We start from the raw sequence: 12,560 nt of genomic DNA, 5'->3' as shown, positions 1-12,560 counted from the left end.
TAAGCTGTCCGGAACTAACAAATTATAATCTTTGTGGTTGGGAGCCCAATATTCTGGGTTTTTTTGGTTGGTTGATGGGAGGGGTGTTTTGTTTTGTTTTGTTTTGTTTTGTTTTGTTTTGTTTTGTTTTGTTTTGTTTTGTTTTAGGAAAAAGGAGACTTGAGTACGTTTCTAAGTCAAAGGTTGTGGAGGAGGGAGAGACGCAAGGTTTCAAGGGGATCCCTGATGGGGAACAGTGCTAGAAAGGTGGGTGGGAACACAGTGTCCAGGCGTAGGGATTAGGAGAGCAGGAGTTATGGTAGGTGAGTCTAGAGGTGGCAGATGAGCAGCTCCAGGTTTCCCTATAGAAGAACTGAGAGACAGTGATATCGATCAAGGTTTCTGAACCAATAAGAATAGAACCTGTGCTTCTGCCTGCCCTGGTCTTCCCATAGCCTTCTCAGGAACGTTGTCGTATTCCTGGATGGGCCCAGGGGCTCCGCGGGGCCTGTCGGCATGCTGTGTTTCTTGGCAGGGAGCATAGTCTTACGGCTCTCGGTACAGCGGGTACCTGCAATGTGCGAGGTATGAGTGTGGCAGCAGCCTGAGGCATGGTTGCTGCTTTGATAGGGCCTTATTTCTTCAGCCAGTGCCCCTCACCTGCGCTTCGATAAGTTCTGTGGCAGGGTTCACCAGCCTCACTTCAGCCAGGGACACTTTGGTTCCTAGCAGAGCATCAAGAGAGCACACAGCCTACCTGCCCTGGGGTCAGCTTTGCCTAGCCAGTTGGGTGAGCTGGGCTCCCTGGCAGTAGAGGCTGGTGCACCTTGGACATGAGTGGATCAGATGCCTGCTCTCCTGCCCAGGTATCCTACTTTGGCTTTTCTCTTATCCTTTTGTACCCAGGGGCTCTGTCAGTAATGTGGGGAAGCTGCTGGGAGAAGGCTACCGGTTGTCTTGAGGCAGCAGCCAGCCCAAGAAGCCCTTTCTCCTGGAGTGCCTGGGGCCTGCTAAGCCATCCTCTTGGCTTGGCCCAAACAAAATCACAGAAGCGGATATCTTAGAGCAAGCCCTAAGACTAATGTGTCTGCCTAGCATAACACCAACACAATTTGGGAACAAACAGACTCATGCAGAACTTTCTTGGTCAAAGAAGGTCTAGTTGTCTTGTAGCTTGGGACTGGTCAGTGCTGGTCACCTCTCTTGGCCAAGGTCGTCTTCGTTGAGAGCGGTCTACAGGGCAGCTGACTATTTGTCTTTCAGTTACTGCGAAACAACACTCTATGTACTGTTTCCATCTCGGCTGCATGTTAGCATCACAAGGCAGGTGGGGTTTTCGGTCTTTCTTGTTTTTTATTTAACTAATGTCTGGGCTTCACCCCTAACCAATTAAATAAGAATCTTGGGGAGTGGGACCTGGACATCTGTATATTTTAAAACTTCTCAGATGATTAATTGCCTTGGGTAGTGTTGTCACATACTGATATCAAGGGAGATGAAGTGAGATGGAATGAATCCTGGTCACAAAGAGAAGATCGAGAGAGAGTGGGGGTGGGAGAGGATGTAGTTGATAAAATAATGAGATGTTAGAGCTGGAAGGATCCTGGTCTCAGCCTAGCAGCAGGGTACCACCTGGGAGCTGGTTCGGATGTGATCCATCTACACCCACTAAGTCAGAATGTGCTTGTCAAAATTTGGAGAGCCTGCTTTCGCCACCCTCTGGACCAGTGCTTCTCCTGGTCCTTGGAATCGCCTGGAGTGCTTGAACAAATTCCAGTGGTGAGCCAGGCCAATTGCTTCAGAATTCCTAGGTATATGACAGCTCAGATAGTTCTGCAGGCAGTTCTCCTGTTCAGCCAAGTCAAGTACATCCCTGTGTTTTGACCAGTGCTTCTCACACTTGAATATGCATATGAATAATCAGGAGAATCATATTTATGCAGATTCTGATTTTGTGGGTCTGGAGGGGGCCAGGATTATGAATTTCTAATAAGGTCCCTAGTGATCCATGCTGCCGATCAGATATAGTTTGATCTGTAAGCATCTGTTAGACCAACTTCCCAGTTTTAGAGCCGAAGGAAGTGAGGGTCAGAGAAGTGACTCCCCCAAGGTAGCAAAACATGTTATTCATTCAACACTTTCTGAGTGCCAGGCAGTGTGCTAGATGCTGGGGACAAGGCAGACCCGATTTCCTCTTCCAGAGGGGAATTCCAGTGGGGGAATCAGCCAGCAAGCAAATAAATCACTAAACGTCTTAGAGATCAGAAGTGCTGTGGAGAGAAAGAGGTGGCATGGTGAGGAATGAGTTGGCAACGGCTGTGAGTAGTTAGCGGAAGGTGTGTGTGCTTTCAGAAAAAGCAATCAAGGAAGTTACTAAAACCATGACTTTCACTGGGCTCTTCTGATTACGAACCTAGAACTTGACTGGACAGGGCCATCCTCCATTCCCACTGGGGTAAGACCCTGCTGAGGACACCTGAGTCCGGTCCCCACCTGGCTCTCTCCTCCCTCTCAAGGGTCTCATTTTTCAGGGCTCGTGGACTCTGAGTGGAGCCTCAAGAATGCCCCCTGGGAGCAGAGCATGACTCAGTGATAGCACAGTGTTCAGGGTAATTGACCTATCATTTGTAACAAAACCAGGCTTTGTCCAGACTCTGTCCCCCGCCCTTGAGAAATAAATATTCAAGATTTTTCATTTATCCTTGAGAGTGCATGAATAATAGTGCTCCCTTCCCTCTCTTTCCCGGTCCTTCAAAGAGTCATGGGGGCTGCTTGTGGACGTGCCCATCTCCGTCCACCCTGGCCGACTGAAGCAGTCCCCGGGAAGAGTCTGGGAGTTTAGTAAGCAGCCCCGATGGTGCCTGTGATCCAGACCACTGGGGAACCCGGCATGGATAGAAGCCGGCGCTTGGCAGCGTCCCATGCCTCTTGGTGTGGCTGCAGAAGCTGCAGACATTTTCTCCCCGGTGACTCTGAAGCGTGGCCCTGGCTGAGTTTGGGATCTAGGGACTTCGCTTTCCGTGCCAGCAGCAGCTTCCCCTGCCTCCGCAGCGCATCCTCACTACACCGGCCTTTGCCCTCACCCAAAACAGCCTCTCGCCTACTCTAACCAGACCCTTCTGCTCCTCACACTCCCCATCCAACACCCCGCCTTCACAGTTTCTCCTCCATGCCTGGGTGGTCAGGACTTGGGTACTGTTTGCATTTAGTCAGAGTCCAGAGGACTGGAGGAAGCCTCGTGGACCATCTCGTAGCTGTACCTTTATGCCGGTGTCTGGCCTGAGCTGACCTCTTTAGCTGGAATTGTGGGAGACTGATAATGGAGAGGTGGGCAGTGGCCAGAACCAAGGGAGGGCCTTGGATGGTGGCAAATAGGTAAACTTCAGTTGCATAAAAGATGAATCATACCTTTGTATGGTTGGCTTAATTTTCTTGTAAGAAAAGAGGTACCTACTACTTCCTGGAGCCGGCCCTTCCCAGCTTAGAATGAAGAAGAGGACAGTGAGGGGAACTATGCCAGGGAAGCTGGAGCTGGCCAGCTTGGCACAGAACCTAATATTTGAGGTGTGGGATTTGGTTTTCCCCTGGGTCCCTGATGCTGCTTTTGAGGGGCTCAGGGATGTCCAGTGTGAGAAGGGCCTCTCTGGATGACTGCTCTGAAACAACTTGGTGCTTTGCGAGGTGGGAAGAGGCAGGCTGTGGGTGTGTCCTCCTCCAGTGTCTGGTGGTGGTATGTGAGGAGCTGACCAGACACCTGTGACTCCTACCTCCTAGGTGGCCCGAGGCAGCCGGGATGCCAGCTCTCCCCAGGAACCCTGCTACCTGCTGAGAAACATGATCAGCAAGTCCCGTGAGTGTTACCCAAGAGCCTCCCACTCTGAAGGGTGGGACCCCTGGGGGTAGTGGAGGGACCGACAAGGAGCCAGGGGCCCTTCTCTTAATCTCGAAGAACGTGGAAATGCCCTGTGCTGGCAAGTAAGGTCCAGGGACTGGGTCAGCTTGAGTTGTGGGTTGTAGGGGCCCAAAACGGGGCAGGTAAGAAGATGGACTGGGACTCTACCTGCCTGTTTCTGCCTCCAGCTCCTCTGCGCATGTGCCCTGCAGGCTGGAAGCTCCTGGCCATGTTGGCTCTGGTCCTGGTCGTCATGGTATGGTATTCCATCTCCCGGGAAGACAGGTACATTGAGCTGTGAGTCCAGCTTCCATGTCCTTCCACTGGTTCTTCTTAGGAACAGAGCTTGGGATGGAGTGTCATGGGGTGGGGATGGAGTCGGGCAAGAGGGTTCAGAGAACCTGGGCATGACCCCCCCCCCCTTCAAGATTAGCACAAAATCCTTCTACGAGGGTAGGTGGTGGGTTCACGGGGTAGGGTCTGGGATGACTCCCCTGAGCCCTCGGCCAGGGGTTTCAGGAGAAGAAAGAGCTAGATCCTCAATGGTTTGGTTGCAAAGTGGAATTTGGGTTGAGATGATTCCACCCTGTAAGTCGCTCTCCAGCACTTGGGACCCCTGTGTCATGGAAGAAGGCTGGGGCCGCCTGGGATGCCGGCCCTTGGGCCCCTGGGCTGACTGGAACTCCTGCTTCCCTCCTCCCCTTTTCTGTCCCCAGTTTTTATTTTCCCGTCCCAGAGAAGAAGGAGCCATGCCTGCAGGGCGAGGCAGAGATGAAGGCCTCCAAGCTCTTTGGCAAGTAAGTATTTGAGGCTGAGGGGGGTGGGGCAGTGTATTGGGTAAACAGGATTTGAGTTTCACAGGGCGGGGGTCTCAGTGCTAGCCAGAAGGATGGACTGTGTTGGTGGACATGGGTTAGATAAAGCCAGTGACCGAGGGAGAGGCCCTTGGACACGCATGTAGTATTAGTCAGAGGTCTGATCTTGATTCTGAGGTCAAGATTAATCCCTTTTGTGTTCCTACCCTGCTCTCACCTTTGTGCAGCTACTCAAGAGATCAGCCTATCTTCCTGCAGCTTAAGGACTATTTCTGGGTCAAGACACTCTCTGCCTATGAGCTGCCCTATGGGACCAAGGGGAGTGGTAAGTGCGGCCTGGTGTTGTGGGAACAGTGGCCTCACCTCGGCCACACTCTTTTTGTTCTTTGCTGTCCACGGTCTCAAGTGCCCAAGTTCCCAGCTGGGCTTAGATTTCAGGGTCAGAGGAGGAGAAGGCAGGCAAGGCTTTTTTTAGGAGTGGTGGAGGGAGAGTGGCAGCCTTTGGAATGCTGGCTGTTGTCATCAGCCCCAGCCAATTGGTTCTTTTTGTAGAAGACCTGCTCCTCCGGGTTCTAGCCATCACCAGCTACTCTATTCCGGAAAGCATCCAGAGGTAAGGAGACTATCCTCTTACTCCAGTACGGGTGCCTTCTCCTTCCTGTCCCCGTGTGAAATAGTCGCTCAGCACCTCCCAGTGAGCCTTTCTGTCTCTGGTCCCCCGTGGCCAATTAGACCCTTTTGCCTAGCCTGCCCATCCCCAGGGGTGGCAGGTATGCCAATCCCCACGGCAACTGAGCCTGGGCATCTGGCTGCTGGAGCAGGCAGAGGCTGCTGAGGGTGTTGCTGTGGCAACAGGCAGGCCTGGGCAGTAGGCAGGGGGGCTCCGAAATGGGGTTTCGTATTGGTACTCGTTGAGCATCTTCCCTCCTCCCCTCCTCTCTCTTTCATGCTCTGCTCAGTTTCCTTTCCCATCACAGAAGCCCAGAGGTGCAGAGTGAGCAGTACCATAAGCAGGACTCCCTAGAAATGCCTGGTCCATGGGGGTCAGGGACTGAGGGGACTTGGGGAGGGTGGCTCCTGAGCCAGGCCCAGGGCAGAGCCAGGGAGGGAGAGGTAAGTGGAGCGGGGGTGGCTTCTGCGTCTGAGCACCTTCTTCCCATGGCAGCCTCAAGTGCCGCCGCTGCGTGGTGGTGGGCAACGGGCACCGGCTTCGCAACAGCTCACTGGGAGATGCCATCAACAAGTACGACATGGTCATCAGGTCCGTATGACCGTCCCTCCCCTCTTCTGTTTGGGAGTGACTGTAGACAGGCCCAGTGGGGCCCTAAGTGATGGGCGTTCTCCTTCTGCCTCCAGATTGAACAACGCCCCAGTGGCTGGCTACGAGGGTGACGTGGGCTCCAAGACCACCATGCGTCTCTTCTACCCAGAGTCTGCCCACTTCAACCCCAAAGTGGAGAACAACCCAGACACGCTCCTTGTCCTGGTGGCTTTCAAGGCAATGGACTTCCATTGGATTGAGACCATCCTGAGTGATAAGAAGCGGGTAAGTGGGGGAACGGGGAGGGGTTGAGGCCTGGGGATGGGGACTCTGCCCGAGTCAGGACCGCCAGTTCCATGACGTCTGCTCTGCAGTCCTAGAGCCGGTGAAGGCAAGGCGTGCCCTCAGTCTTCTGCAGGGCTTCTGATGGTCTGCCTGACAGCCCGCACCCGATCCCCTGTGGGAGTCAGCCAGCATCCAAGGACATCCCAAGCTCAAGGCTGCCTGGGACAGAAAAGCTACCAAATTATGTTTGCCAGTGAGAAACTCAGGAGCAGAGGAGCCAGTTAGGCAAGGGGCCAGGTTAGGACAGTCAAGATCTGGGTCCTTCTAGGTGGTCCTGGAAAGCCCACTGTGTTTCTTTGTCATCCATTTAAATGCTGAACTGTTCAGTCTGGCGTTTGCGCCAAGTGTTGACACAACTCCAGACTCACCCCTCCACTTGTTTAGAGATCCTTGGAAGTGGAAGTGGTTGGACCCTGTACTGTACACATTGTGTCATATGGCCTTCCCTGGGGACTACCCGCTCCCGTCCCTCTCCCTGCTCCCCTCCTCTGGTCTCCCTCCTGTCTCTGGTGCAGGCCTCCACCTCCCTCCCCTCTCACCCTGAGGGTCTCTGCCATCACGTGGACCCCATCCTCTGGCTGAGGACCACTGGGCTGGACTTGAGAAATAGGTCTTCACCCACTCCCATCTCTCCCTTCCAACCCCATCCCCCTAGGTGCGAAAGGGCTTCTGGAAACAGCCTCCCCTCATCTGGGACGTCAACCCCAAACAGATTCGGATTCTCAACCCCTTCTTCATGGAGATTGCAGCTGACAAACTGCTGAGGCTGCCAATGCAGCAGCCACGCAAGATTAAGCAGGTGATGATGCCACAGGGAAGCCAAAGGATTGGGGGTCTCAGGTGGGAAGTAGGCGGGATGGTCCTAGAGGCTTAGGAAGCCATAGAGGACTCTGTGAGAGAACAGAATAACAGATTACAGTTTGCATTTGAATAGTACCTGTTACAGCCCACAGACCACAGCCTTTAGGCACACACCCCTAATCAGGTTTATTAGCTTTACGCAGAGGGAGGGCACACCCTTGAGAACCTTGGGGCGTCTCCAAAGTGGGGAGTTATGGGAGAGTATTTATAGGGCTGGGGGCGGGAGTTAGAGGATGGTTTTGGCAGGCGCTGGTCAGAATTTGTAAACTGGAGAGTTGCTGGGACAGTCATAGTCTTATCTTCAGAACAGCTCAAGCCTGTGCAGTTTCTGTCAGATAACTTTATCTGTGATGCTGCCTATTAATCTGAATGAGTTAAGAGTTTGAGCTTACAGTTTGCCTTGTATATCGTGGTCAGTTTTGGAAGTCATGGCACAGTTTTGTAAGTTACAGTTTTGGTTTCAGCTCTCAGTGCCTTATTGGTCTTTAGTTGGTGGGCTTCCACATGCTTGTAGCTTCTCAAGTACTCATACACATGTCTTTTGAGCCTCAAAGAGACTGTGGGAGAGTGGACAGAGGGAACCAGCAGACATGACGGTACTTGCTGTACCACTAACTGTGGCCTTGGGCAAGTCAAACACTCAGAGCCTCCATTTTCTTATGTGTGCTGGGAGTAAAATTAGTGCCAACCTCTGAAGGCCATTGCAAGATTTAAAAAGATAATTATGTAACATGCCTATCAGGGAGCTTGGTACACAGTAGATGCTCAATAAATATTTGCAAAATTTTGAATAAATGATTTTATTCTTTACCGAGTATCTACTGTGATTCAGCTTCGTAGGTTGAATGCCTGCTGTCGTGACTGCTCAGTGCTGTGCCCCAAGTATGCATGTGGGGAATAAGACGTGCTCCTTACCCTAAGGACACTCAGGATAGCAAAATAAACACACGGGCAGCAGCATGGAGTGGCAAAGTGCCCTAGCAGAGAGTTGTTCCAAGTGCTGTGGGATCTCAGAGGGGCAGGCCTCTGCTTGGAGCTGTCTCGGAAGCCCCCCAGAGCAAGTGGTGTTGGAGTTGGGCCTTGGGGGAATCATGAGGCCCATCAGGCAGAGAACTGGGGAAAGGTATGTCATTTCGGCCAGACCAAACACTCCCCCGGCACCAGATTCTAGTGCGAGTGGAGTTGTGAGGGCAGCAAGGAGGTGTCTTATGCCCCTGATGGGGCGTGGGTCAGAAGCGAAGGCTGGAGAGGGAAGTCAGAGAAAGGAAGGGCCAGAACCCAGCTCCTGCAGTGGGAAGGGAAAGGGAAGGGTTGGACTCGATCTCCATTAGTGTCCTGTCATTGCCTAACAAATTACCACAGTTTAGTGGCTTAAAACAACACACCCATGTATCTGCTCATAGTTCTATAGGTCAGAAGTCCAGCAAAAGGTGGCCGCGTTCTCTGTTTAGGCTCCCCTGCTATCCAAAAGCAGAGTGTTCCTGTGAAACCTTCCTAAGCCAAAATGGCATAAAACAAAGAAGCGATTACCATTGATTTCTATGTCTTTATTTCTTTCACCACAATCGAAATGCTTAATTATGTCCAGTTTTATGCTAAGCGTTAACATCCTTACTAGGCTCTCTTAGGCTTTTCTGATACCCGAAGATACATCTTGCTTATGGATGCACAAAATAAATCAAGATAAAGCACAGATGCTCACAGACACGGTTCAAAGCTCTGGTGGCTTGATGCTGAGAGACTGAGTGTGGTTCCCAGGAAAGGAGCTTGGTGGGGCCACTATCGCTGCAAAAAAAACGAATGCTGAACATTACATTTGCTTTTTGCCTTTGGTCATAAAAGCGAAATTCCTTTTCAAGTTTCTTTTGGTTAGCAAACACAGGTACCAATGTAGGTCTTTCATAAAAGCGAAGTGGAATAACACGAACTTTTGAAAAGCAGGGCATACCTGTACAAGGCTGTGATCACATAGGTAGCCAGATGAGAACTTGTCTGGAGGCTGGGGTGGGTGGGTGGATTCACTTCCGAGATCATTCTCATTAAAAGAATTCAGTTCCCTGTGGTTGCCAGGACCAAGGTCACATTTTCTTGCTGTCTCTCAGCTGAGCTTAGGGGGAGCACCCTCAGCTCTTCAAGGCTGCCCATATTCCTTGCCATGTGGCCCTCTTCATCTTTGGGCCAGACCCGGCATGATACATCCTTCTTGTGCTTCCTGTCTCTGACTTCCTCCACTGCTGAACTCTAGACCCAGATATACAAGCTCGTGAAATTAGGTCAAGCCCCCTAGGCTTATCTTCCTGTCTTGTGGTCAACCATGCCATCTAAAGCAGTATAATGTAATGTGATATATCTCATCCTATCCATAGTTTCCACACACATTCAAGGGTGAGGGTCCTTGAGGGTCATCTCACATCATTTACTTCCCAGGTGAAATTGAGACATTTATGACAATGCTAGGTTTCCAACTTAGACAACTGGGCAGTGATATGTCTAACTAGGGGATACAATGGGAGAGGAGAGTTTGGCGAGTTTTAAGAAGCCTGTGACTAAGCAGAGCTGGCTAGAAGGTGATGAAAATGTGGTTTGGTGATGTTCTGAATTGGATGAGGTAACGCAGTGGTGGTTAGAGCAACGGGGGGTGAAGCCGAATGCCAAGGCCGGAAGTACAGATGAATGATAACAGAGCCCAGAAACAGACACCGGAAAAACTGGCATCAGGGGGCTCGATAAGGTCCAAAGAGTGGCTCTTTGAAGGGAGTAGCCAGCTGAAGTGGTCCGCAAGGCAGGAGCTGAGGAAGGTGACATTTGTGAAGTTAGGATACCAGGTTGCCCCCCTCTCTGTGGATGAATCTGGGTTGCAAAAAGGGAGGTCCTTCAAGCAGTCCATAAAGTGAATGGAAAAGTCTTGCCATCCCCTCTTTACAGAGGGAGAGCCCAGCTCATTAAAGGGCAAAGAGCCCGTGAGCATGGAGTCCCTGGGGCTCGTTATGGAGGTGAGATTCTTCAAGGCGCAGAGCAGAATCTTTACACTCCTTGGCGAGTTGTTTAACAGCTGTAAGGCTCATTTCCCCATCTGTGCTATACAGTGTGGTAGCCGTGGGCCTCATATGGCTAGTAAATTTAAATTTTAATTAAAATGAATAAAATAAAAAATTCAGTCCCTCAGCAACATGAGCCCCATTCACTTGCTCAGTTGCCAGCTGTGGCCGTGGCCGCCATACAGGACAGCCCAGATAAGGCCGCTTCCGGGATAACAGAAAGTTCTGTTGCAGAGTGCTGATCTAGAAGATGCTGAAAGGAGGTGGGCTCCCTCTAATACCTTCCCCACCCCTTGTCCCTCAGAAGCCTACCACAGGCCTGTTGGCCATCACCCTGGCCCTCCACCTCTGCGACATGGTGCACATCGCTGGTTTCGGCTACCCAGATGCCCACAACAGGAAGCAGACTATTCACTACTATGAGCAGATCACGCTCAAGTCCATGGTGGTAAGCGGACCCTGCCTGCAAGCTGGATGGGGCAGACCAGCCTGGGACACTGGGTGACTGAGTGGTGCCAGTGGCCCAGAGGTGGCTCACAAGTGAGGTCACTCTGGGAGTCAGAACTGGCACCGAGGCATCTGGATTCTCATGCCAGTGTCCTCTGTATTCGGTCACACAAATTCTGTCTTCCTTCTGAGAGGAAGCAGAGGGAAGGGAGGTCCCAGAGTGTGGGGACTATGGGGAGGGCCAGGGAGACTGTCCTGGGTCAGGAACGTCCCTAGGAGTCCCTCACTTTGCTTCCGTGGCTGTCTCCACAGGGGTCAGGCCACAACGTCTCCCAAGAGGCCCTGGCCATCAAACGGATGCTGGAACTTGGAGCAGTCAAGAACCTCACTTACTTCTGACTTGGGCAGGAGCTGTACTCATCGGTTTGCCTGCTCTCCTGCCTGAGCAACACCCAGCCACAGCTGTGCGGGTGCCTGGTGCCAGCATGACTGGCTTGGACTCCCCCTCGCCTGTGTGGGGCGGGGTCCCAGGACTGGCCAGGTCTGAGATGAGGCCATGCCCATGGCTCCTTTTGTGGAGGCTGGATCTAGTCAGGGTGGAGGCCCTGGGGTGGTGGAAACTCGGCCAAGGAACGAGGCTTATTGCTGTGGCACCTCCTGTCTGCCAGTGCCTGGAGATTATTTAATGGGCTATTTAATTAAGGGGAAGAAGGTGCTCTGGGCTGGTCCTGTGGCATCCAGAAAAGGGGGTATACACAGTGTTCTGACCAGTTTTTATAAAAACACAAAAGTGATGGGTTCACTAAGGCCTAGACCCAGAGCAGGCCTCCCAGGAGGTGGGGGTCATCTGGGGTGGGTGGGTGCCCTTCAGACAGGGGCTGCTCCTCCCAGCGGGCATGGGAAGAGCAGTGATAGGGGTGTCCCATGGAGAAGGGAACCTTATCTAGAAGGAGGTTCCAAACATATTAAACTATTTTTCCTAAACAGAGGCAGTTGTGATAACTTGTGTCCTTTCAGTTTGAGGAGGACATGGATGGGCAGTGGGCACAGCCATGGGCCCCTTTCCTGGTAGTGGACAGGCTTTTTAAAGTCCCAGTTGGACCCAGAGTGGGCCATGGTCATTCAGAAAATTTATTGAGTATAATGCTCGGTGCCAAGTCATACGTTGTCACCCTGGCATAGCAGGCAAGCAAGCAATGCCCGGAGCAGCCCTGTCTGCTGGACACCCAGCCTGGCATCCTGCATCTTGGTTTACTTCCCAGAGGTAGGGAGGGGCAGGAAGATGCCAGATGAGAGGGGCAGAATTCTCTCCTACCTCCCTTCCACTCCCTCATCAGCTTTCAGTTCCCAAAATCTTATGCTGGGAGGTGTCTGTTTGAGGAAAGGGGTGGAGTCTGACAAAGGAAGCCAAGTTTCCCTTTTCAGATTAAGTGAAAATCATAAAATGGAGTTTACAGAAGGTCCTGCCATTGGCCCGGGCTGCCAGGAGCAGGATGAGCAGGGCTCGGGCAGCAGCTAAATTTGGCAAGGCTTGTCAGCCATTCGCCAGGCCAGGGGGTGAAAGGCTCCCCCCGCCCCCTCCCCAGGTCTCTAGAATTGTGATAGCCTTGCTATTTGTCTATCTCTCCCTTCTTTGTTCTCCACCTTCCCAGGCCCTGCTTAGCTTCCAACTGGGCTTCCTGCCACCCCCACAGCTGTTCCTTTACATCTGGAGCCAGGAGGGAGAGCTGGAACTCCCCCACAGGGAATGGGACACACAGCTGTGTTCCTGGCTTTCTCGGAAAGAGTTGCAGCTTTGAGGTTTTGAGGCTGGGACAGGACAGATAGAAGGGGCAGAGATTTGGGAGGAACAGAGGAAAATGACATGCTTCTCCCAAGAGTGTTAGAGTGGCCTTGAAAACACCGTCATCCCACGGAATGGT

At 52.1% G+C, this 12,560-nt stretch overlaps 1 protein-coding gene across 10 annotated transcripts in view; it reads left to right on the top strand.

The window, feature by feature from the left end:
* Positions 1-11,626, top strand: part of ST3GAL4 (ST3 beta-galactoside alpha-2,3-sialyltransferase 4) — a 33,832-nt gene extending 22,206 nt beyond the window's left edge. For 4 of the 10 annotated variants that reach the window (XM_025049177.1, XM_015591982.2, XM_015591981.2 and 1 more), the window contains 10 exons: positions 3,754-3,829; positions 4,060-4,168; positions 4,588-4,668; positions 4,914-5,011; positions 5,239-5,299; positions 5,852-5,947; positions 6,043-6,232; positions 6,948-7,091; positions 10,496-10,639; positions 10,951-11,626. In XM_025049177.1, the coding sequence (XP_024904945.1) occupies positions 3,814-3,829; positions 4,060-4,168; positions 4,588-4,668; positions 4,914-5,011; positions 5,239-5,299; positions 5,852-5,947; positions 6,043-6,232; positions 6,948-7,091; positions 10,496-10,639; positions 10,951-11,037 (1,026 nt within the window). In that variant the 5' untranslated portion in view covers positions 3,754-3,813 and the 3' untranslated portion in view covers positions 11,038-11,626. Of the gene's footprint in view, positions 1-3,753; positions 3,830-4,059; positions 4,169-4,587; positions 4,669-4,913; positions 5,012-5,238; positions 5,300-5,851; positions 5,948-6,042; positions 6,233-6,947; positions 7,092-10,425; positions 10,640-10,950 lie in introns of all 10 variants that reach the window. The other 6 variants (XM_025049178.1, XM_025049184.1, XM_025049181.1 and 3 more) reach the window with 5 other exon arrangements.
* The last annotated feature ends 934 nt before the right edge of the window (positions 11,627-12,560 follow it).

Source organism: Pteropus alecto, unplaced genomic scaffold, assembly GCF_000325575.1.
Source record: "Pteropus alecto unplaced genomic scaffold, ASM32557v1 scaffold135, whole genome shotgun sequence".
Taxonomy (NCBI): Eukaryota; Metazoa; Chordata; class Mammalia; order Chiroptera; family Pteropodidae; genus Pteropus; species Pteropus alecto.
The sequence above is the reverse complement of the archived record's forward strand: the minus strand, read 5'-3'. Positions and strand labels throughout refer to the sequence as shown.